This window comes from Myotis yumanensis, unplaced genomic scaffold (assembly GCF_028538775.1).
Source record: "Myotis yumanensis isolate MYYU_CA2020_CCGP unplaced genomic scaffold, mMyoYum1.0.hap1 SCAF_4, whole genome shotgun sequence".
NCBI classification, from domain to species: Eukaryota; Metazoa; Chordata; class Mammalia; order Chiroptera; family Vespertilionidae; genus Myotis; species Myotis yumanensis.
In genome coordinates this window covers 79,465,881-79,488,899 of record NW_027223755.1, presented here as the reverse complement: position 1 = coordinate 79,488,899, position 23,019 = coordinate 79,465,881, and the positions used below count along the sequence as shown (strand labels likewise).

At 53.2% G+C, this 23,019-nt stretch overlaps 2 protein-coding genes across 4 annotated transcripts; one reads left to right on the top strand and one right to left on the bottom strand.

The window, feature by feature from the left end:
• The first annotated feature begins 1,368 nt into the window (after nt 1-1,368).
• Nucleotides 1,369-13,624, top strand: TFR2 (transferrin receptor 2). Its single transcript, XM_070411509.1, has 18 exons — nt 1,369-1,401; nt 1,643-1,895; nt 1,996-2,182; nt 4,480-4,620; nt 4,703-4,814; nt 4,932-5,054; nt 5,461-5,577; nt 5,708-5,847; nt 6,219-6,382; nt 7,429-7,548; nt 7,959-8,041; nt 8,123-8,186; nt 8,276-8,343; nt 8,437-8,513; nt 8,607-8,691; nt 8,776-9,003; nt 9,353-9,493; nt 12,582-13,624. Exons 1-18 carry the CDS (start codon nt 1,369-1,371, stop codon nt 12,864-12,866), a joined length of 2,421 nt encoding a protein of 806 aa, XP_070267610.1. The 3' UTR covers nt 12,867-13,624.
• A 4,092-nt stretch (nt 13,625-17,716) lies between these two features.
• Nucleotides 17,717-22,096, bottom strand: MOSPD3 (motile sperm domain containing 3). 3 transcript variants are annotated; one of them, XM_070412691.1, is made up of 6 exons: nt 22,026-22,096; nt 21,302-21,569; nt 20,282-20,357; nt 19,609-19,838; nt 18,413-18,577; nt 17,717-18,290 (listed from the first exon to the last, which is right to left on the bottom strand). In XM_070412691.1, exons 2-6 carry the CDS (start codon nt 21,504-21,506, stop codon nt 18,259-18,261), a joined length of 708 nt encoding a protein of 235 aa, XP_070268792.1. In that variant the 5' UTR covers nt 21,507-21,569; nt 22,026-22,096; the 3' UTR covers nt 17,717-18,258. The 3 variants fall into 3 exon arrangements, with proteins under 3 accessions (XP_070268792.1, XP_070268790.1, XP_070268791.1); XM_070412689.1 differs by having other exon boundaries at nt 21,963-22,068; XM_070412690.1 differs by lacking the exon at nt 22,026-22,096 and having other exon boundaries at nt 21,302-21,763.
• Nucleotides 22,097-23,019: the final 923 nt, after the last annotated feature.

Genomic DNA, 23,019 nt, shown 5'->3' with positions numbered 1-23,019 from the left:
GTGGACGCGGGGGTCTGGGGGTTGGCGAGGGAGGGGCACACCTACCTCTGTTCCCGACCCCGCGGCGGATACCGGGGCCAGGTATGCGGGCCGGGCCGGGCAGAGCCGCAGGAGCCCCGGAGGCCTCGCAGTAAGAGCCGAGCGGGGGTAGGAAGGGGCTGCTGGAGAGAAGATCTGCGGCCAGGGCAGGGCCGAGGCCAGGGCAGGGCCAGAGGTCGGGCCTGCTGGGCGGGCGGAGGAGGGGCAGGAGTGGGCCGGGCGTCGGCGCTCGGAGGAGGCTGTGCCCACGCACCCCCGGACCTGCGGCCGAGGTGAGCCAGGCTGCGCCCCAGCAGCTCAGAACTTCTCTTCCAACTTGGGTAGTGATTGAGGGTTCCCAAGGGTGATCCCCACACGAGGTCCCTGAGCCCTACTGGTCCCGAGCAGCTGGTCCTGGGGTCCTCAGCACGGCTTGGGGATCTGCGCCCCCTGCCTGAAATGGTGGGTAAAGCTCAGCGGTTTGTGCCCTGATGCATTCCTGGGGTGTCCAGATCCAAAAGAGGTAAAAATCTGTGTGGTCCCAGTGCTCTAGTCACCAAACAGGCGGACGTGCCAAAGAGCACCATGAATTATCAAAGGTCACCTAGCTCTGCCCACACTTTGGCCAGGACTCTTCCCACCAATGCCTGGTGGGCCTTGACCCACAGGTCCCTGACTCCGGGACCCCCAACCTGGAGCACTCCCTGGTCCTGCCTGACCATGTGCTTCCATTCATGCCCCTCCCTCCCCGGCACCAGTAGGAGCCGAGACCCGCATTTCAGCCTGATTCCCATGAGACAAGACACCCACCCAGCCAAACCAAACCCCAATGTCACCCCACTGGGGCATCAGACAGAGAGGGCAACTAATAGGATACAGGGCTGGGCATTGGGCCTGCAAGCCGGATGAGGAAGGGCAGAGATTTTCAAGGTGGGGACCTAGGAAGGGGTCCCCAGGACCCTGGGAGGAGCAGAAGGGGGCGGGGCATCCATAGCTCCGCCCTCCCCAGTCATCAGTACCCCTCCCCCACCCCTGATGGGAACTGGGAGGCCAAAGTCTGCCCAAGGTCAACAATTGGTTGTTTGTAGGAAGAGGACTAGTCAGGGACTGTGGGAGGATTTGGCAGGAGAGGGTACAACCCCTCCTCCTCTAGCCTGGGCTGGGGGGCCATGTCTGGAAGATTGGATTGAGGCCAGGGCTGTGCCCCTTCCTTGGGGGAGGGGGGGGCGCCAAGAAATACCAGAGCTCAGGCCACCTGCTAGGGCTGATAAGGGGCCCTCACAGGGCTCCCACAAACGGTTTATCATTGGGGGTGGGATCAGCCTGCAGGACTCAGGAGGGGGCACAAGCATGGAGCGGCTTTGGGGTCTACTCCAGGGAGCGGTAAGACTGATTGGGGTCCGGGGACACCTTAGGCCTCTGTCTAGGCCCCAGCCCCCTCTCAAACCCCAAGGCCAGCCCCTCCCCTTCCCACTTCAATCTCTCCCCTCCAGCCTGACTCTCAGGACTCTCTTCCTTGCCCTGTGTTCATGTGGCACCCCAAAGTCCCTGACCCTATTTTTGCCGGTCCCTCCCTGCCCCCCACACTTCCTTTCCCAATCTCATGCCCACGTGACCCCCACAGAAAAGGTTGTCCCCACGACCCTCTCAGACCATCTACAAGCATGTGGAAGGCACCCAGCAGGGGTGCCCAGAGGAGGAAGAGGAAGAAGAGGAGGAGGCGGCCAAGCCACCAGGCCACTTCTGTCCCATGGAGCTGAGGGGCCCCGAGCCCCTGGGCTCTCCAGCAGGGCGGCAAAACCTCGGACTCTGGGCAGCAGCAGGACGAAGGGCTGCTCCCTACCTGGTCCTGACAGCCCTGCTGATCTTCACTGGGGGTGAGAATCATTCTGCCCCCGCAGTGAAGGGCCTGGGCTGGGGGAAATTTCTGGGGTCCAGAGGGAGCACAAGGAGAATCTCCATCTTGCCACTTGCCAGCCTTTCTTCTGGGCTATGTGGCCTTCCGAGGGTCCTGCCAGGCCTGCGGGAACGACGTGATGGTGGTCAGCGAGGATGTGAACTATGAGCCGGGCCCGAACTCCCACCAAGGCACATTGTACTGGAGTGACCTCCAGGCCCTGTTCCTACGGCACCTGGGGGAGGGGAGCCTGGAGAGCACCATCAGGTAAGGAGCATCCTGGCCCTCAAAGCCCTCGTCCACTCAGTCTCCTCTTCTCCTCCTCTCCCAGGGCCCTGGTGTCACAGCCTCCCTTCTGAGTCCTTCCACCTGCCTCTCTGGCCTCCCTGTTCAGTGGTCCTGGGAAGGACGGCAGGCATTGGAGCTGAGAGGAGGGCGGGCAGTGCCCGAGTTGAACCTGCGGAGGGAGGGCTCAGGGTGGCACACTTGGGAGATGCTGGAGCTGACTGTCTGAACAAGAACAGAAGGGTCCAGATATGAGGTGGGACAGACCTCCAAAAAGTCTTGAATGCCACACCGAGGAGCTCTGGCGGATCTGAGAAGGGATGTTTTAGCGAATCAGAAAAACAAGAAAGGAAATGCATTTGTGGGAGCAGCCCATCCCCCCATCTACATGATGACAGAAACGACCCGGACACAGAGTGCAGGCCTGCAGCACAGCACAGTAGGCCGGTGTTCTTTTTGTCCTGCTGAAGTCACTTTCCCTGCTGGGAAGGAGCTGCCAGGTCGGACCATAGAAGAGGTCAGGCCACCAAGAGCCCTCTTTTAGGTCAGGAATTGTTTTTCAATGGATTCTCCTGGGTTTTCTAAGTACCAAGTCATATAAACTGTACATAGTGAAAGACCTATAGCTTCTTTTCCAATATTGATACTTTTTAAAATAAGTATATCTTTATTGATTTCAGAGAGAAAGGGAAAGGGAAAGATAGAAACATCAATGATGAGAGAGAATCATTGATTGGCTGCCTCCTGCATGTCCCCTACTGGGGATCAAGCTTACAACCCTGGCATGTGCCCTTGACTGGAATCGAACCTGGGACCCTTCAGTCCTCAGGCTGACGCTCTATCTACTGAGCCAAACCAGTTAGGGCACCAATATTGATACTTTTTATTTCTCTTTCATTTCTTATTGCATTGGAGAGGACATGAGGTATCGGTGACCGTAGATATCCTTACCTATTTCCTGACTTTCATAGGAATGTGTGTGTGTGTGTGTGTGTGTGTGTATAATTCTTTTTCTTTTTTAAATATTTAAAAATTGATTTGAGAGAGAAATATCTATTTGTTGTTCCACTTATTTATACATTCATTGGTTGATTCTTGTATGTGCCCTGACCAGGGATTGAACCCACACCTTAGTGTATCAGGACAATACTCCAACCAACCGAGCTACCCAGACAGGGCAGGAATGTTTTTATAATACTTTGTCATTGAATGTGAACTTTGCTGCAGACTCTGAGAAGCTTTTTAAAAGAAAATTAAGAAAGTTTCCTTCTACTCGTAGCTTACTGGGATTTTTTTTTTTTTTTATGATCAGAAAGGAGACACAGTGACGGAAATTTTTCAAATATTTTTTCAGAATAAACTGAGATGACCATTTAATTGTTCTTATCATGCTTATGTGATAATTTGTATTAATGTATTTCCTTTTCTTCATGAGAGCAACACTAAACTTGATCACTTTTGATAGCATTGAATCTGCCTTGCTGAAAACCTTAAATATGTGGCATTGCCCTAGCCCAGTGGTCGGCAAACTGTGGCTCTCGAGCCACATGCGGCTCTTTGGCCCCTTGAGTGTGGCTCTTCCACAAAATACCGACTTCTGCGCATGGGCCACAAAGTTTCAATTGTACTGTACATGCACGCCCGCATGTGGTATTTTGTGGAAGAGCCACACTCAAGGGGCCAAAGAGCCGCATGTGGCTCGAGAGCCACAGTTTGCCGACCACTGCTCTAGCCAGTTTGGCTCAGTGGATAGTGAGTGCATCGGCCTGCAGACTGAAAGGTCCCGGATTTGATTTCGGTCAAGGGCACAAGCCCAGGTTGTGGGCTCGATCTCGATCTCGCAGTGTGGTGTGTGCAAGAGGCAGCCAATCAATGATTCCCTCTCATAATTGATGTTTCTCTCTCTCTCCCTCTCCCTTCCTCTCTGAAATCAATAAAAATATAGTTTAAAAAATCTGTGGCATCAACAACATGCAGGGCTTTTTTATCTTCTTGAGCAACACTTGGCAGGTGAGGTATAGGCTGAGTAGATGGATGGTTTACCAGGTCTTGGGGTGGGGTGTCACGCTGTGGATGGCATCAAAGGGCAGGGAGGCAAGAGGGTAGCAAGCATTGAAGTGACTTTAGGTTGGACGGGGAAGGGAAGGGAAACCAGGAGCTGATGACAGGCTTAGAAAAAGTGGACAGTCTGGAGTGCCACCCCTCGCCTTGCTTCCAGGCGCCCAGAAGTCCGCGCCCTTCTCCCCTCCCGCGCCCCAACCCCACCTCTCCCCACTCAGACAAACCAGCCTGAGGGACAGGGTTGCCGGCTCAGCTGGGATGGCCGCCCTTGCTCGGGACATCCACGCTGCACTTTCGCGCCAGAAGCTGGACCACGTGTGGACAGACACGCACTACGTGGGGCTGCAGTACCCAGACCGGTGAGTGCGTGGAGGTCGGGGCGCGCGGCAGTGAGGGGCGGGGGGTGTGGGATGGGGGACGCTCACCACCCCCACTCCTCAGGGCTCACCCCAACACCCTGCACTGGGTCGATGCAGCCGGGAGGCTCGGGGAACAGCTGCCGCTAGAGGACCCGGACGTCTACTGTCCCTACAGCGCCACCGGCAACGCCACGGTGAGCGGCCCTGCCCTGCCCCCTTTCGCTCCCGGCGGCGGCGGGGGCGGTGAGCGCGCGCCTGACAGCCCCCCCCCGCCCCCCCCCGCTCCCCCCCCCCCCCCCCCCGCTCCCCAGGGAGAACTGGTGTACGCCCACTACGGGCGGCCGGAGGACCTGCAGCACCTGCGGACCAGGGGCGTGGAGCCGGCGGGGCGCCTCCTGCTGGTGCGCTTGGGGGTGATCAGTTTTGCCCAGAAGGTGAGGGTCCCCGGATGGGGGCGGGTGGTGGTGGAATGGAGCGCAGCGGGGAGGGTGCGGGCTGGGGAACCCCAGGATCGGGTAGCGGCACATGGGAAGCGTCTGGGAGGCTACTAAAGGGAGAAAAGAAAGAACCAAGTGGGTTGTAAGAAAATGCCGGAGAGGAACAAAATCAGGAGGTTCGGAATGGGGATCAGAAACGCGGAAGGAGGTGGGGTGCTGTGGGGTCTGAGGCTGCCAAGGCGCGGTGGGAGGGCGCAAAGATGAGGGCCACGTGGGGCCCACAGCCTCTCTGTGGGTCTACAATCGCAGATCAAAGGCTGTGTCACTTCACTTTTACTTGCTTATAACTCTGTTTCCTCTGTGAGAAAGTGCTTTGTTTGGTGCCCCCTACCCTCTTCCCTAGGTGGCCAGTGCCCAGGACTTTGGGGCAGGAGGAGTACTCATATATCCCGACCCAGCCGACTTCCCCCAGGGCCCACACAAGCCAGGCCTGTCCAGCAACCGGGCTGTGTATGGACACGTAAGTATTGGGGGAAGTTACCAGTGCTTTCCTAGGGCTCCAGGGCTGCACCTTCTTGCCCAGGATGAAGCTGGCACACTTTTTGGGAGCCTAGCTCACAGTTTCAGAGTGGGCACCCCTCACCCCACAGGTGCACCTGGGGACTGGGGACCCCTACACGCCTGGCTTCCCTTCCTTCAATCAAACCCAGTTCCCTCCAGTGCAGTCCTCAGGCCTTCCAAGCATCCCAGCCCAGCCCATCAGTGCGGACGTTGCCTCCCTCCTGCTGAGGTGAGGGGCCTGCGGGAACCAGGAGAGGAGGCAGGGAGAGGTAGGCTGCCGCTGGCCAATAGGTGCCTGTGGGTGAACTAGAAAAAGATGGCTCTTCTGGGAGGGCACTGCCTCTTGCCAGGGCCCACCGTTTGGTGAGAGGAGCTCCTGCTGATATCACACCCACCTCCACGGGGCACCCTTGAGCAGGACACAGCCTGCACAGCTGTCCCAGGCAGCCCTGGCTGGATGCCCGCTCAGTCAGGGTGCAGAGGCAGAGAGCAGAGGCCAGAAGATGGAAGGGAGAGAAAGAGTGAAGACTAGGATTTAGGCTCTTTTATAGCCTGAGCCTCTCTGCTACTCCCCACCCTTTCTGCCCCACCCCTCTCCAGGAAGCTTGCAGGTCCTGAGGCCCCACAAGAATGGCAGGGGCAGCTCTCCGGCTCCCCTTATCGCCTGGGTCCTGGGCCAGGCCTGCACCTAGGGGTCAACAACCGCAGGGCTTCCACCCCCATCAGCAACATCTTTGGCTGCATCGAGGGCCGATCAGAGCCAGGTGTGCTTGCTTGCCCAGCCTTTGGGAGGGGAGCTGCTTTAAATCCTGACCAGAGATGGGGCTGGAGCAGGAGGCACGGGAGAGTGGGCCAGACTGGTGTCCAGAGGAGGGAGGCGGCCTTGGCTGAAGTGGAGGGTGCAGCAAGGGTGCAGGGAGGCAGTCTGGCAAGTTGCAGCTGAACTGGGACCGTGGAGGGTAGTAGTGAGACTTCAAGGTCCAACATGCCCATAGACAGAATGGGCCATCTTGTGTAGTAGTGAGTTGTCTTACACTGGCGATGAACAAGCATCAGTTGGGTGATGTTATAGCATGAAAGGGAGGTCAGATCTGGGAGATGAGCCTTGGAAGCATAACTAGATATGGAGAGCAGTGGGGAATCAAAGTGGGTTCTTGAGCTGAAGACTGGGGTCACCAGAGCAACTTGGGAAGAAGAGTTTGGTACCTATAAACACTGAGGGAGTGACACAGGGCGGCCTGTGATGAGGCTCAGATGAGGATGCTGTAGTGGGCGGAGAAGGGGCAGAGCAGTGGTTCTCAACCTTGGCTGCACATTAGAATCACCTGGGAATCTTTTCAAAATCCTGATTTCTGGGCCTCATCCTCTGGAAATTCTGTTTCTTTGTTATGGGGTGAGGCCACAACATTAGTAACAAAGAAACAGAATTTCCGGAGGATGGGGCCCAGAAATCAGGATTTTAAAAAGATTCCCAGGTGATTCTAATGTGCAGCCAAGGTTGAGAACCACTGGGGCAGAGAGTAACAGGGAAAACCTGGTGAACAGCAGGACGTGGCTGACCTGGGAGGTAATGGAGTCAGGAATGACCTAGGCATCTCACTGACGGAGCAGGCCACCCAGCCAGGGCCAGGGGAGGAGGGGCACTCTCTTAATGACAGCAGGGGTTGCAGAAATCTGAGGGGCCGAGATCGACTAGTTGGGGGCCTGGAAAATGGTGAGGCCTTGTGAGCACCTGTCTTGCCGAGGTGGAGGGAGAAGCCTCTGGGTGCGGCCAGGGTAGGAGGTGGACTCTAAGCATCTCCTCCCACAGATCACTATGTTGTCATCGGGGCCCAGAGGGATGCGTGGGGCCCCGGGGCAGCCAGGTCTGCTGTGGGGACTGCCATCTTGCTGGAGCTGGTGCGGACCTTTTCCTCCATGGTGAGCAACGGTAAGGTCAGGGTCTGGGCCTGGGCCGGGCGGCCAGGGCTGTGACCTGAGTCAGGACGGGCAGAGAGGCAATTAGCAGCACAGGCTGGAGGGTGGCCACTCAGACCTGGCTCCAAACCTAACCACTCATGTCCTGCGTGGCCCTGGGCAAGTGACTACATCTCCATTTCCTCATCTAAACATAAAAGCAGTAGCAGTCCAGGGTCTGAGTGCAGATTAAAGCGGATATTCCATATGTAAACCCTCTCCATCGCTGTTAGAGTTGAGTCAGAGCAGACCCAGGGCTGGGTTGGGGACTTGATGAGAGGGAAGGAGAGACCCCAGGGGATGGGGACAGAGGAAGACAAAGGGGCGGGGGTGTCTTTGCTTGGACCCCAGTTGAGCCCACCCTCCCTCCCCACTCGGTCCCAGGCTTCCAGCCTCGAAGAAGTCTTCTCTTCATCAGCTGGGATGGAGGTGACTTCGGGAGTGTGGGCTCCACAGAGTGGCTGGAGGTAAGGTGGGGCCCTGGGCAGGTAGCCAGGCAGTGGGGACAAGTAGGGAGAGGCTTCATACTCCATCCCCCTCCCCCACAGGGCTACCTTAGCCTGCTGCATCTCAAAGCCGTGGTCTATGTGAGCCTGGACAATGCGGTGCTGGGTGAGCAGGGGCAATGCCACCATCTGGACCCCCTCAGGTGCACCCCTGCCCTTGGGACCAAGCCCTGAGCTTGGCCTGCTTCTCTGCAGGGGACGACAAGTTCCACGCCAAGACCAGCCCCCTTCTGATTAGCCTCATCGAGAACATCCTGAAGCAGGCAAGAGTCTAGCCGGGAGCAGGGAATGGAGGGGAGCTTGGGTGGGCGGGGGGGTGGGAGGGGAGCCTGACCTTGTCCCCACCCTGCCCCCAGGTGGAGTCTCCTAACCACAGCGGGCAGACCCTTTATGAGCAAGTAGCGTTCAGCAATCACAGCTGGGATGCAGAGGTGTACGTCAGGGCAAGGTGGCAGGGAGGAAAGCTGGGGTTGGTGTGGGAGGAGCATGAACCCACAGAGCATTCTAACCTGCCCCCCAACCCCAGAATCCAGCCACTGCCCATGGATAGCAGTGCCTATTCCTTCACTGCCTTTGCGGGGGTTCCTGCCATCGAGTTCTCCTTCGTGGAGGTGAGACTCCCGGCCGCCCCGGGGCAGCAGCCCTCTGGGCCTGTCTGCACCATGCGCCTGCGCCAGCAATCCCTGTCCCCGCAGGACGGCCAGGTGTACCCGTTCCTGCACACGAAGGACGACACATATGAGAACCTGCACAAGGTGCTGCGGGGCCGGCTGCCAGCTGTGGCCCAGGCTGTGGCCCAGTTTGCAGGGCAGCTCCTCATCCGGCTCAGCCACGATCACCTGCTGCCCCTGGACTTCGGCCGCTACGGGGACGTGGTCCTCAGGCACATCGGCAGCCTCAACGAGTTCTCTGGGGACCTCAAGGTCCAAGATGCCAGTCCCTCTCACGGCTTCTGGGGGTGGAGGGCACTACATCCCCTTAAAGTACTGACCAGGCCAGGGAGTCTTGTCGCTTCTTCCCCCACCCTCCATCTTGGCCCCTTTACTCCTGCCCCAGGCACCTAAGCCCCTCCCAGGCCCCCAGGATTTGCACACACACACACACCCCCAACCACACAGGTCTTCCCTCTCCCTTCTTATGCCTCAGCATCCTGTCCCCCTATTATACCGCCCCAACCCTGCCAGGCCCGGCCTGTCCCCCAGCCCCTTGACCTCCATCCTAGGCCGGGACCTGGCTCCTGCTACCGGCCCCAGCCCGCCCCTCCACCCTTAGGCGCGCGGGCTGACCCTCCAGTGGGTGTACTCTGCGCGAGGGGACTACATCCGGGCAGCAGAGAAGCTTCGGAAAGAGATCTACAGTTCTGAGGAGAGCGATGAGAGGCTGACACGCATGTACAACGTGCGCATCATGCGGGTGAGGGCCTGCTCCCTCGCCCTGTGCCCCCTCCTCCCTCTGCTTAGCTCCTCCACTGATGTACTCCTTACCCCTCTCTCTACCTCCCCTCAATCCCTGTCCTCAGAACTCTTCAAGTCCTGGACACACATTGCCAACAGACAGGCTGGAGTGACCACTGAGGCAGGCCCCGCTTAGAATTGAAATGGACAGAGAGGGCCAGTCCCTTGGCTACAATCGCCTGGCCAACATGGCCGGACGGGGACACTCCACCACCCCCACCACCCACAGCACCTCCCCTCCCCCCATCTCACCAACCCCCCCGGAGAGAAAAGCATGTCCATAATGGTCCACAATACAAGAGGCAAAGGGTTCTGGCCCTGGAGGTACAAAAAGCTTAAGAAATCCAGAGCATGGAGAGCTCTCTTCCTTCTGGCAATGAGATGCATGAAACTCAGAAAGGCTGCTTGGAGGAGGTGTCATGTGAAAGTTATATTAGATTGTATTCCCTCTGCAATCCCTCCTGCGTAGCTTTAATACTTTGCAACCCACACTCCATCCCCATTTCTAACCCCTCCTCTTCCTTCCATTTCTTCACCCCAAGAATTCAACCTGGCAATTCTTTGTCTCAGGAAATGGATGTGTAGAGACTGTGAGAGTGGGGAAAGTCTATAGGGCAAAATCATAAGCAGGACTATCCTCACTGAGTGTGGGATGAGCAGGGAACCCAGTGTTCACCGGCAGTTTTGGGAGAACATGTCTGCCCCTTGCAGGTTTGTGTTTTTTCTCCCCATTTTTCCTGCTTGGGTTCCTGCTCGTTTCCCTTGGCATCACTCATTTCTTCTTTGCTCACACATTCATCCCTCTTGCTCGTTCATACTTGCTCCTTTTCCTGGTCTTTCTCTCATTCTCCTCTCTCCTCAGTATCCTCTTCTTCCTTTCCCCTTCCTCATTTCTCCTTCTCCCCTTCCCTTTGTCCCCTCCACTAGACATGTGACCCTTGATAAGACAAGAGATTGGGCAGAGCTTGCTTTAACCCCTGATGTGCCAGACTCCAGGAACACAAAAAGACACCCCCCTTATCCCACTCCCAAAGGCTCCTCCCAAGGTCTAAAAGCATCTGTGTGTAAGGGATCAAAGGATTCAGACTCACGCTGAAGAGGAAAAGGACTTCAGAACCTGCAATACAGGGCTAGGCCAAGCCCAGAGAACTTTGTGGCTCTAGACCAGGGGTTGGTAAACTACAGCCAACAGGCCAAATTTGGCCTTGCCTTTCTTTTTATAAATTAAGTTTTATTGCAATGCAGCCATGCTCATTGGTCTACAGCTGCTTTTGTGCTATAGCAGCAAAGTTGAGTAGCTGCAGAAACAGAATGGCCTGAGAAGCCTAAAATGTTTACTATCTTGCTTTTTGCATAAAAAGTTTGCTGACCCCAGGCTTTAGACTGTGACATGGGTCTTGAATAACAGACAGAACTTGAGTTGGTGCAAAAAGGAGTTTCAGGGTAAGGATGAGGCAGTGAAATGGGGCCTGGCGCTCCTTGTGAGCAGTGTGTGGACCAGCAGAGTGTGAATAGAGGCTCCACGGAGAATCTGAGGGGAGAGGAGCACCAAGCAATGAGTTAGGAACCAACTATGGGGAACCTTGAATACCAAAGTAAGAACTTTGAATGTTTAGGGTCTGGGCATCAAGGAAACTAGGAAGGTGTTTGAGCAGGAAGGTGATGTGAGCAAAGTGGAATTTTAGAAAGGATTTGGCCAGAATGTAAATGGCCTGAAAAGAGAATGATATTAATGATGACTGAGCTCTGGGTGAGGGTGGCAGAGGGCAACGCATGCCACCTAAGTGTGAGGGGACTGGACTGATGTGAGACATTTGGAAGTAAAATGGAGAGACTGAGTGTTGAGTAGGAGAATCATCATAGCAGCTGCCATTTATTGCGGGCTACCAAATGCTACAGCTTTACTTTCTCAGGACTCCCTCAAATCTGTGAGGTTGCTAGTATCGCACACAGAAACAGGCTCAGATGGGCTAAGTAATGTATCCAGGATCTCAGTAAGTGGTAGAGCTGAAATTAGAAACCAAGCAGTCTGACTCCAAGCAGTCTGCTCACCCCACTCCCACTCACCTTCAAGGCTGAGAGCCTGGCACCTGGGGAAGACCATGGTGCTCACGAAGGAATATGGGTGCAAGGGTCAGGTTTTGGAAGAAGTTGGTGTCCACATGTGTGTGAGGCTGTGTCCAGGTGCCCCCTACCCCAGTGAGGAGGCCCAGAAGGCTAGAGGCCAGGATTGCCACTGTCCCCACCAGGTCCTGGTTGAAGTTTAAGGGCATGGATGAGCTCTTTGAATGAATGAGGCCTTTGAAAGATATGAGTGTGTGAGATTCTGATTTTGCTAGGGTGGCGCCCAGGTAATGGTAATTTAAATATCTTCCCCTAGTGATTTGAATATGCAGCCAGGATTGAAAAAACAACACTAGATTGTAGGTAAAGAGAAGAGCAGAAGGTAGAGGTCAAACCTTGGGCCAGCTCACAGGTGGGAGCAGAAGGAACCAGAGAAGCTAGCAGCGAGGTGGGAGGAGAACTGGGGTAGGAGCAAGGCCATCTCAGGAAGGACCAACAGTATCCGAGCCAGAGGGTGAGGAGGCAGAGTCAGGCACTTCATTAGGGGGCTGTCCCCTTGACCTTTGACTCTGGGCTATGGGCATTGGCAGAGGTGAGGCAATATGACTGGGGTATGAGAAAGTGAGAAACAGCAGGATGATAGACTGTTCTCGGGGGCCCTGGGCAGGAAAGTGAATGGGGAGACCTAGATGCAGACTTGGAGGTTCAAGGGATAAAAAGAAAGGAATTCAACCCAGAACTGGAGAACATCCTACCCGGCTATTGGTGACATCACAGAGTGGCCATTCCTGATTGGGTAGCCAAAGGGAGGTGGGACTTAAGCTGCTCAATAGTGTTTATTAAGCCAGTACTAGTCCCAATTTTGGTTTGGAATTGTTCAGGTTTTAGCTCGCTGGGAGTCGGGTGGGGGTGTACTGGGGAAGTGGGGGTTGGGGAAGCGGGGAGCAAGCCCCAACCTCGACCTGGCCCCCCTCTCTGTTCAGGTGGAGTACTACTTCCTGTCCCAGTATGTGTCGCCGGCTGACTCCCCATTCCGACACATCTTCCTGGGCCGTGGAGATCACACGCTGGGCGCCCTGCTCAACCACGTGCGGCTGCTCCGCTCCAGCAGTTCTGAGACCCCAGGGGCTGCCGCCTCCGGGGCGGCGCCTGGCCTGGGCTTCCAGGAAAGCCGATTTCGGCGCCAACTGGCCCTGCTCACCTGGACGCTGCAGGGGGCTGCCAACGCACTCAGCGGGGATGTCTGGAACATAGATAACAACTTCTGAGGAGTGGGGATACAAGCTCTTGCCCCCAGCCAAGAGCTCCTGCTCTTCTCACTTGAGCGATTTCTGGGTGACTGTGCAACACCTCTCATTGCTGACGGATTTCTCATTAGCCCTTCCTGTTTCCTTAGGGGCCCGGTGTAAAATACCCATAGGCCCTTGGCCCTACAGTGTAGGATTAGGTGAGCAGTGCCTTCCAAAAGGGAGGGTCATGCTGTCAGCTAATCAGATAGCAGCATCTGTTCCATCAATCACAGCCCCTTCCCCTTCAAGAGCCAGGTGTCCCATACCAAGAGACCACTCTGGAAGGTTTCTGGGGGACCTGGCCAGCTTTCTTGATGGGAGAGATGGCTGGGACCATGCCTATGGCTAACATGTGGCTGTGGTAGAAGGGGCTGAGGTGTGAACTTCAATAAACCACCTGGGCATCTGTTGTTTGTAAGCACCTTTATGCTTCCTCACTCTCACCCACCCAGTCATCCCTTATCTAAGACCTAGGAAAGGCTTGAGAAGAAGGGGACAGAGAGGATGCAACTGGGAATGCTGTCTCCATGGGGAAAACTCAGATGTCTCATTATGTAAAGAAGGAAACCGCCTACGGAAATAAGGTGTCTTCTCCAAAGACCACCATGGAGTGGGGGGCTGGCTCTGTACCTTCTCTGGGGACCAGGGACAGCTACATATTTTGTAAGGTCTGGTGCAAAACAAAAATGCAGGACCTCTTGTTCAAAACACGAGAACAAAGCCATTTTCTTTCTTCTACTGTCAATCTGTCATGGTGGTTATTTGCTGTTTACTGTCCAGAACCCTCAGACAGGGAAATACCCTGGGGCAGATGCCCATAGGCACTCTGGGTTCTACCCCACAACTTAGTACAAATGTACCCAAACCTGACCCTGACCTAGACCCTCCCTGTGCCTGCACCCAGGTTCCTGCTGGGGAAGGAGGGTGGCAGCTATCACCAGGTAGGGGCAGGAAGCTAGCAGTCAAGAACCCATTTAGGGGAGGCAGGACTCCAGCACTTCCAAAACATAAATGCAAAGGTAGAATCATTAAGAATTTCAAGACAACCACAGAGCATTAACCCCAAACACAGGACCCCCTCAGGGGGTCATGATAGACTGCAGCATCAAACACCCATTAGGTTGGCCCAGCCGGGGACCTCTCTCCTGTCAAGGTCCCCTTTGGTCAATCTTTGTCCTGTGAACTGGAAGCTGTAGGAGGGTAGGGAATTACAAGGCTTGCTGGCACCACTTTACCTTTCATCTTGGTTTCAGCAGGCTGTGGCCCTGGTCCTCACCCTCAGGGCAGCTGCAGAATCCCAGGGGCCACCTCTCAGGATCCTTAGTCCTCTCTTACTCCCAGTATGGCGTGAGAGGTCTTACCCGGCTCCTCAGGATGCAGGACATGAAAGCCTTAGTCTATGGCTTGGGCTCCAGGATGAAACTGTCCCCCCTTCCCCCTTGAACTAACTTGGTGGGATCTCAGGAGACTGAACTGGGATCAGAACCCTCCTTGACTATTTGCTTCCCTGACACAGTTCAGAAAAATATCTTTCAAGTGGCTTCTCAACCATTCTTCATCTTGTCCATTTGCTCCCAGTAGTAGACAGAATAATGGTCTGGGTAAAGAGGTCCATGTCCTAACCCACCAAAACTAAATGAATGTTACCTTACACAACAAAGAGGATTTTGCAGATGTAATTAAATTGAGGATCTTGAGATGGGGAGTGTTATGGCTGAATTATGTGCCCCCCAAACCTAACACCCAGCGCCTCAGACTGTGTTTATATTTGGAAATAGGGCCTTTAAAGAGGTGATTACGTTAAAATGAGGCCAAAAAGGCGGGCCCGCTCCAATCGGACCGTGTCCTTGTAAGAGGAGGGAACTGCACACATAGAGACACCAGAGATGGACACACATAGGGAAGACTGTCGGAGGGCACGGCAAGGAGGCGGATGTCAAAGAGGAGGAGGAAGAGGAGAAGAGGCGAAGGAAAAGGAGGAGGAGGAGGAAGGGGGGGAGGAGGAGGGGGAGGAGTAGGAGGAGAAAGAAGAAGGAGGAGAAGGAGGAGGAAGAGGAAGAGGGGAAGGAGGAGGAGGGGGAGGAGGAGAAAGAAGAAGGAGGAGGGGGAGGAGGAGAAAGAAGAAGGAGGAGGAAGAGGAGGAGGAGGAGGAGGAGGAAGAAGGGCGGTTGTCTGAAAGTTAAGGAAAGAGGCTTCAGAGGAAACTAAACCTGCCAACCCCTTGATCTTGGGCTTCCAGCCTCAACTGTGAAGAATAAATTTCTGTTGTTTAAGCCACCCAGACTATGGCATCCCTGGCAAACTAACACACAGGGAGGTTATCCTGGACTGGGGCAGGGAACAATGTAATCACTAGGGTCCTTATAAAAGGAGGCAGAAAGATCACAGATAGAGATGTAACAGACAGGGATCAGAGTCAGAGAGAGTTGAAAATACTACACTCCTGGCTTTTTTTTTAAAAAGTGGTTTAAAACAATGATTATTTGTTATTTCCATAACTGGCTTGAAAGATGGAGAAAGGGGCCACAGGCCAAGGAATGGAGATAGCCTCTAAAAGCTAGAAAAGGCAAGAAGACATCTTCCTCTGGTGCCTCCAGAAGGAAGGCAGCCCTGATGATATCTTGATTTTATCACCAGAAAACGCATTTTGGATTTCAGATTCCCAGAACTGTAAAATTAATTTGTGTTGTTTTTTCAATGTGGTTACTTATTATTTATTTATTTTAGAGAGAGAGGAAAGGAGAGGGAGAGAAACACTGATCGACTGCCTAAACCCAGGCATGTGCCCTGACTGGAAAATGAACCTGTGACCTTTCGGTTCACGGGATGACGCTCAACTTACTGAGCCACACCAGCCAGGGCAATTTGCATTGTTTTAAGCCACTAAATTAGTGATAAATTCTTAGAGCAGCTACAGAAAACTAATGCACACACACTACAACTTCTGCAAGTACTGTTTTCTAAAAAAAAAATTTGCTTAAATTAAAAAGTCTATTTCCCAAGTTCCTCCCATTCCTACAGCTGCTGCTTCATAGCTGTATCCCAGAAAGTCTTCCTGACCCCACTGGCAACAAGGCCTTTTCACATCACATACCAGCAGGATCATTAGTATGTAATACCTAAAATGCATTTTGGGGACCTGGGATAGGCAGCCCATATGAATGGTTATCACAGGTAATTTGTTGAGGGATTTGCTGGGCCATGGCAAGAGCCCTCCCATACTTCCTGACACAGCTATAGAGCCATTCTCTATACACTAGTGGGGCCACACCCTACTGGAGCCAGTTCTGGGTATGGGAGGAACAAGACTTCCTGGGAAGTCGGGCAGCTTCCAAGGCCCTGAAAGTAAAGCTAGAACAACTGATAATCTTCCAGCAGCAGAACAGACTGAGTCTCAACATTATCTTGCTGATTTTTGTCCCTAATCAACAATCTGCCAGTGATGCTGGATGCCCCTTTCCCTGTCACCCCCTCACCATGCATCTTAAGGAGGGCTTAAAGCCTGCCTTTAAAGGATCCTATTTTTTCACCATGCCTTCATGTCTCTTGAGTGGCTCACTTGAGGTTATATCAGGCAATGCTATTTCTAACATCTTCAGTAACCTTAGTGTTTCTGACCCACAGAAGCTGAAATCAAAGGAAGAGACAAAATAAAAGAAGATAAAGGGACAAAAAGGCAGATGATTTGGGGGATTGGAAGTATACAGGCAGCCCTGGCAAGAGGCCCCAATGGCTCAAGATAGTGAGACTAGAGCTCTAAAGCAGGTGGTATTTTTTATTGTTTCTTTTTAGCTTAGGTACGTTGGCATAGGGACAGGATCCTATTTTAAAGGACTAAAGGGGCTCTTAAGACTCAACTTTCACCAGGGCTGGTGTGGCTCAGTTGGTTGAGTGTAGGGAGCGGCTACAGGGTTAAGCCTTGGACTGACCTGCTAGCAAAGCCACAAACAAGTCCCAGTTTAGAGGGCACAGCCCTCTTAGCATAATTAGGTTTGACCTAATGACACTCCCTAGATCTTATCTGGGTAACTAATGGGCTGTGGGAGGTGCAGCAAGTGCTGTCAAAACAAGTGAAACTCACAAGAACATTATAACTATGGTGACCACTACCTTGTTTACCTCTGGCTGTAAAATAAAGGCTCAGCTTGCTGTCTGGATCTCTCTCTGTGGCCTCAGCCAGGCACAGGAGGAAGATGAACCTAGACCCAGCTTATTCTCTTTGTCTGTCTTTTCTACATCCTTTGCTGCCGACCCCGCACCCCCCTCCCCTCCCCCCGCCGGCTCACCGAACCCTTGGCTGAGCTGGCCTGGCACAGTTGAGTATTGTCCCATGCACCAAGAGGTTGTGGGTTTGATTCCTGGTCAGGGCACATGCCAGAGTTGCAGGCTTGATGCCCAATAGGGGGCATACAGGAGGCAGCTGACTGATGTTTCTCTCATTGCTCTCTCTCTCCCCCGCTTCTCCCTTCCTCTCTAAAATAATATTTATTTAAAAATCAACTTTCCCACAGATTATAACTTGGTGCAGCCACTATGCAAAGAGTATGAAGATTCCTAAAAAATAGAGCTCCCATACAGCCCAGCAATACCACTTCTGGGTATTTATCTGGAGAAAACGAAAACAACAATTTGAAAAGATATATGTATCCCTATGTTCATTGTGGCATTCTTTACCATAGCCAAGATATGGAAATAACCTAGGTATCCATCAATAGATGAATGGATAAAAGATGTGACATATACTATATACAAAATGGGATATTACTCCACCATAACAGAATGAAACCTTCCATTTGTGACAACATGGATAGACACAGAAGGCATTGTGCTAAGTGAATAAGTCAAAGACAAACACTGTATTTCATATGTGGAATATAAAAATCAAAACAAATGAATAAACAAAATAGACCCATTAGATATAGAGAAAGGGACAGGGGTGGGGGCGGGGGGGGGGGGAAGAACCGACTTTCTCAATGTCCTCATTTAGGAGAGAGAAACTGAAGCTCACAGAAATGAAAGGACTTGCTCAAGGTCATAGTGTTTTCAGTGCTCCAGAACCAGAAAGCAGGACTTAATCCTCACTGGGCATCTTCACTGGCCCAGGTACCTGGGTCCCTAGGAATGGGAGCAGGAGGCACTGGAGAAAAAGAAGTACGGAGAAAGGGGCATGTTCCCTACATCTCTGTTTAATTTTGCAAATTTTTAAAATTCAACTTGGAAAATGAATACAAATCCCTGGGTATTTTTTGTCAGGGGTGGAGGGAGTGGCAGGAAGAGGAGAGTAGGAGTCGAAGCCAGGTATGAGCATCACAGTGGCCATCTCATGTCCACATCCTTGCCCAGGAAGGGGGGTGGAGGTTGAGCAGGGGGCTCAGGTCCGGATAAAGACCATGGTAAGGAGGCCTGGAGAGGGGAGAAATAAAGAGCAAGAAATAATGAGTAGCCCTGGAGCTCTGGGAGCCCTCTTCCCAACCCTTACCCCTCTTTCTCTGGGGCTCACATCCCCTCACCACTACTGTGCTCACCCAAGATGTAGGCTGCCACCAACTTTTGTCCCAGGGAGACATGCAGGATTTGGGGCAGCTGGCTACCAAGTTCATCCTGGAGTGGGAGCAGCAGGAAGGCCACCGAGACTATGCCGGTCAGCAAGAACAGGAGGAAGGAGCTGGTGGCCAGTTGTGGGTGGGATTCTGGGAAACAAGGCTTGTCAGAAGCTCCAGACCCAACTCCTCCCCAACCCAAGGTCCTCCTGGGAGGAGGCTGAAGACAGAAGGTGTATCCACTTTTATTGCCCTTCAGAAGCACACAATGCAAGTGTCCTCTCCTCCCTAAAGCCTCTGTCCCCACAGTCATAAGAAACCCTCTCTCCTCTGGTCCCTCAGCAGTTTTCTTCTTCTCTCTTCACTCTGCCTGATTACTGGTTTCTGTGTACCTGTCTGTTAGTCAGGGAACTCCTTTTCCCAGACCCAGCATACAACTTGGTGTGGCATAATTGCTCAGTACAGGTTTCTTATGGAACCGAACTGAGCTGGCATATAATAGAAAGTATTGAAGTTAAAGTTAAGGAAGAATTTTCCCATCTAAGTATGGAAGCCAGAAACCAGGTAAACTGCAAAATAGGTTTATTCCCTAATCCTATATAATAAAAGCCTAATATGCTAAGTGTCTGGTCAGCCCTTCAACCAATCAAAGTGTAATATGCTAATGATATGCTAAGGCCGCTCAACTGCTCATTATGATATACACTGACCACCAGGGGGCAGACGTTCCGACCTGTAGGTTAGCTTGCTGCTGGGGTCCGGTCCATTGGGATTGGGATTGAGCAAGATGGGCAGGACATGCCCTGGAGCCCTCCTGTGGTCACACCCCAGCTGGCCAACCTCCCGCGTCCCTCCCTGGCCCTGATCCCCGGCCCCAATTGTGCACCGGTGGGGTCCCTCAGCCTGGCCTGCGCCCTCTTGCAATCCAGGACCGCTCGGGCAATGTCAGAGAGCCAGTTTCGGCCCGATCCTGCAGGGATCAGGCTGAGGGACCCCACTGGTGCACAAATTCATGCACCGCGCCTATAGTGTAATATAAAATCTCAACTCCTAGGAACATTTTCACAAAAAGCCAATAAACTAAACCTGAAGACCTCTGCAACTCCAACCAAGCTCATCTCTAGAGTAATGCTAGGTCTTCCCTCCCTACAGAACCCAAAAATTCCCATCCTCCAACTCACGTTCAGGGAGGTGTCTTGTCGTGGGTGGTGCTGTCCAGGAAGGAGGCCCTGGGTGTGGCGTTGAGTCAGGCTGTCCCTGAAGTTCAAGGGGGTAGGCTGGGGCCCTCAAAACCGAGGTGATGTCCTTGCGCCCCAACACTCGGCCCTCAGCTCCCTCCTCAAACAGCTCAATGCGGAAGCGGTCCTGGACATCATAATGGCTGGCAATGGGGGCCACGTGGCGAATCACACTGGTCCCAGGATGGAAGAGAGGCTCATTGAGAGGAAGTGAGTGACAGGCAATGATGCAAGTGGATCCAGGCCCCACCCTCCCAGGAAACTTTCCCATTGGGTTACGGGCAGAGGGTTGGGAAAAAAGTTGAAAAGGACCAGGTCTGAGACCTCAGACCAGGGATTGGGAATCATTCTTCTGCTACGGGCCATTTGGATATTTACAACATCATTAGCTTAATATAATTCACTTAATATAAATTTATGTTGCTGTGAAAAAAGCTCCTAGATTTATTGAATTTTGAGTCCCGCCTGTAGTTGCCTTGGCAGGGACAGACCAAATGATTTTGCAGCTCTTATACTGCCCTCGGGCTGGACACTTCCCACCCCAGCCTCAGACCATGGCTCAGTTACTCAGAGAAAGGTAGCAGCAACCTCTGGCTTCTCCACCCTCCCAACTTACATGTCAATGCAGGAATGAGGCTTCACATATCCTTCTGCGTCAAACACTGTGTACTTGTCAGGTGCTGTGCACAGGACTGGGGATACAAGCACAGAGAAACTGACTCTTACCTCTGAGACCCTACACAAACCTGTCCCACTAAGGGACAATAGAGTCCCCCTGGCCTTCTACCCCCAGGACTAGACATGACTCTTCTAGTCCACCAAGGCTGGACATCTGACCGTGTGGATGAAAAGGGGCCACAAACTAACCTGCCAAGATCAGGGAAGGCCTACTTAGCGGCCTTGCAAATTCAGAAACCTAAAGTAAGTTAGGTTTGAAGTTAAAACTTTTTAACTAAAAGCCGTTAGGGCAGGAAGTCATGTGTGAGGTTAAAATCTTCCCTGACAAAAGTCAATCTTTACCTTAACTAAGCTTGTCTATTGTCTTTTGCATCTAAGATAACATTCCTTTGGAGTATCAGGATAACTCCCCTTTTTCCAGATCCCTCAGGGCAGAACCAATATACCAGGGTTGAGACCATAAATCCTCATTGTTATTTTTAACATGTTAAATATTCACTGTTAACTATCCTGTACCCACCTATGTAAAAGATCTATGTGTGTTGTAATACCCTTTGTAATACTTTTAGCAAAAATAAATAAATAAATAAATAGTTCTGGAAAAAAAAAAAATATCTATGTATCTATCATTTTACTTTTCATCCAATCCCAGAGGTTTCCCCGATTTGCTTTCTCCCACCTCCCTAATCTATCACCAATGGATATCATGTAACCCACTAGCGTCTTCTCTTTAAATTATAACGTATAAAATAAGATGCAAAACTGCCATTTTCTAGAGCATTATCTCAATCCGTTGAGATTGTTGTTTCCCAGCAATTGTCCACAGTTTGGCTCAAATAAACTCACAAAAATCCTCTATAGGTGTGCATGTTCCTTACTTTGACCCGCCCCCCCCCCCCCCCCCCAATGTCCTGCCACCAGCCCCCAGCCCCCTAGCAGGAGGCGCCCATCCTTTCACCTCGGAAGCGAAGCGCGGCTCCCGTGGGGTTATAGAGGGTCAGCAGCTGCCTGGGTCCGCTCCGTTGGTCCGCCCTGAACACTAAATCAGGGGGAAAGACGAGGACCGGGACGACAGGTCCCGAGGGAGGAGGGGCACCCCGGGACCCCCGCCCCGGCGCCCCGGGACCCACCAGCTCCTGGTCCTGGGGCGCCCCGCGGCGCATGCAGGCTCTAGGCAGTGGGACATCCGAGGGCTGAGCTCGGGGGACAGGGCCTGGAATCTAGAGCTGGGGAACGAGAGGGGCAAAAGGGAACGGACGAGATTGTGGGGCCGGCCTGCACTGAGGCCAGCGCCACCCCCGCCTCGGAACTCGACGAGATGAGGGCCCCGCAGACCAGAACCAGCTTCCGAACCCTCGGCTTTTCCAGCTCTGCCGGGTCCCTCTAGGCCCCGCCTCCAAGCCCCACCTCGATGGTCACGCCCACCCGGTAAACCCGGCCCCTTGCGGCTCCCAAGCCCGGGCCGGGTCTCCAGACCTCCCGAAGCCCTGCTCCACCAGGCCCCGCCCCTTCCGGGCGTCCAGGATTCCGCCCCGGCTATGGCCAGATTCCGCCTGCCCCGGGTTCTCCTTCGGAGCTGCTCTTCCCGCCTGCCCCGCAGAGACCTGTATCTGTGGTACCTGTGCCTCCGACCCCTCCCTGAGACCGGGCCGCGCTTCTTTGGGCTTCGCTACGATGCTCACCTTCTGGTCACAGCACCTGTCAATCAATGTGTGAGCCGACCGTGGCTGCCACTTGCCCCCGAGGCCGTTTGGGTACTTCCGCCACACGGCTTCTGTCATTGGCCAGGGCGGGTTCGTTTCCGCCATACGTACACGCCGATTGGTGCGCTTACAGAGGGGATTGACTAGGTCCCGGTGACGGAAAATTACGTCTCTGTCTGGAATACTAGCCCTGCAGTTACTCTGGGAGACCCGGCCGGCCTTTGTTCCTGCCTCCGCACTCTGAGATCGTCAGATCGCTAGAATCCCATCCCACAAAGAAGCCCTCTTTCTCCACGTCAATCCCAGGCTCTCCCAGAAGCCTCTGCGGCAACCACAGCCGTTTCCTGCAGTTGGAGGTTGCTCCCAGTTGGACTCAAGTCTCAGCCCTGCGTTCCGCTCCTGATTCTCTCCTTTCTGCACGGGATTCGGAAATCACATTTACATAGGAATTAAGATTTACCAACCCTGCCACTTACATTATTATTATTGCCACATCCATTACCATTCCATATATTCACCTCTTACAAACAAGGAAAGCTCAGCAAGGTGAACAGTCTTTCCCAGGCCACCCAGTTAGCAGTGGAGCAAAAACAGTGGATCTTATCCAAAAGCCTTCCCTGAGCACTCCATATAATGTAGAATCCCCGTCTGTCCTCTTAATCATGTTTTCCTCATAGCACGCATAGAGCTACTGGTCCTTAAGCCCCTTATATTCTACTACCTCATTTATCTCTGTTCCACAAAAGCAGGGACTTTGTTTTGTTGTACCGTTGGTGCCTAAAACAGTGCCTGCCATTTATTTTGTTTTTATTTATTGATTTGAGAGAGAGAAACATCGATTTTTTGATAGACACTTATTTATGCATTCAGTGGTTGATTCTTATATGTGCCCTGACTGGGGATCAAACCCGCAACCTTGGCATACTGGGAGGACGTTCTAACCAACTGTCACCCGGCCAAGGCTAATGCCTGC

What these genes read in the sequence shown, in the direction of transcription:
- TFR2 (XM_070411509.1), top strand. Translation starts at nt 1,369, where the DNA reads ATGGAGCGGCTTTGGGGTCTACTCCAGGGAGCG. An exon ending in GGGGTCTACTCCAGGGAGCG is followed by an intron (nt 1,402 to 1,642) that starts GTAAGACTGATT and finishes TGACCCCCACAG; the next exon opens with AAAAGGTTGTCCCCACGACC. An exon ending in ACCGGGCTGTGTATGGACAC is followed by an intron (nt 5,578 to 5,707) that starts GTAAGTATTGGG and finishes CTCACCCCACAG; the next exon opens with GTGCACCTGGGGACTGGGGA.
- MOSPD3 (XM_070412691.1), bottom strand. Translation starts at nt 21,506, where the DNA reads ATGCGCCGCGGGGCGCCCCAGGACCAGGAGCTGGTGGGTCCCGGGGCG. An exon ending in AGCCGCGCTTCGCTTCCGAG is followed by an intron (nt 20,358 to 21,301) that starts GTGAAAGGATGG and finishes TTGTATCCCCAG; the next exon opens with TCCTGTGCACAGCACCTGAC. An exon ending in GACAAGACACCTCCCTGAAC is followed by an intron (nt 18,578 to 19,608) that starts GTGAGTTGGAGG and finishes CTTGTTTCCCAG; the next exon opens with AATCCCACCCACAACTGGCC.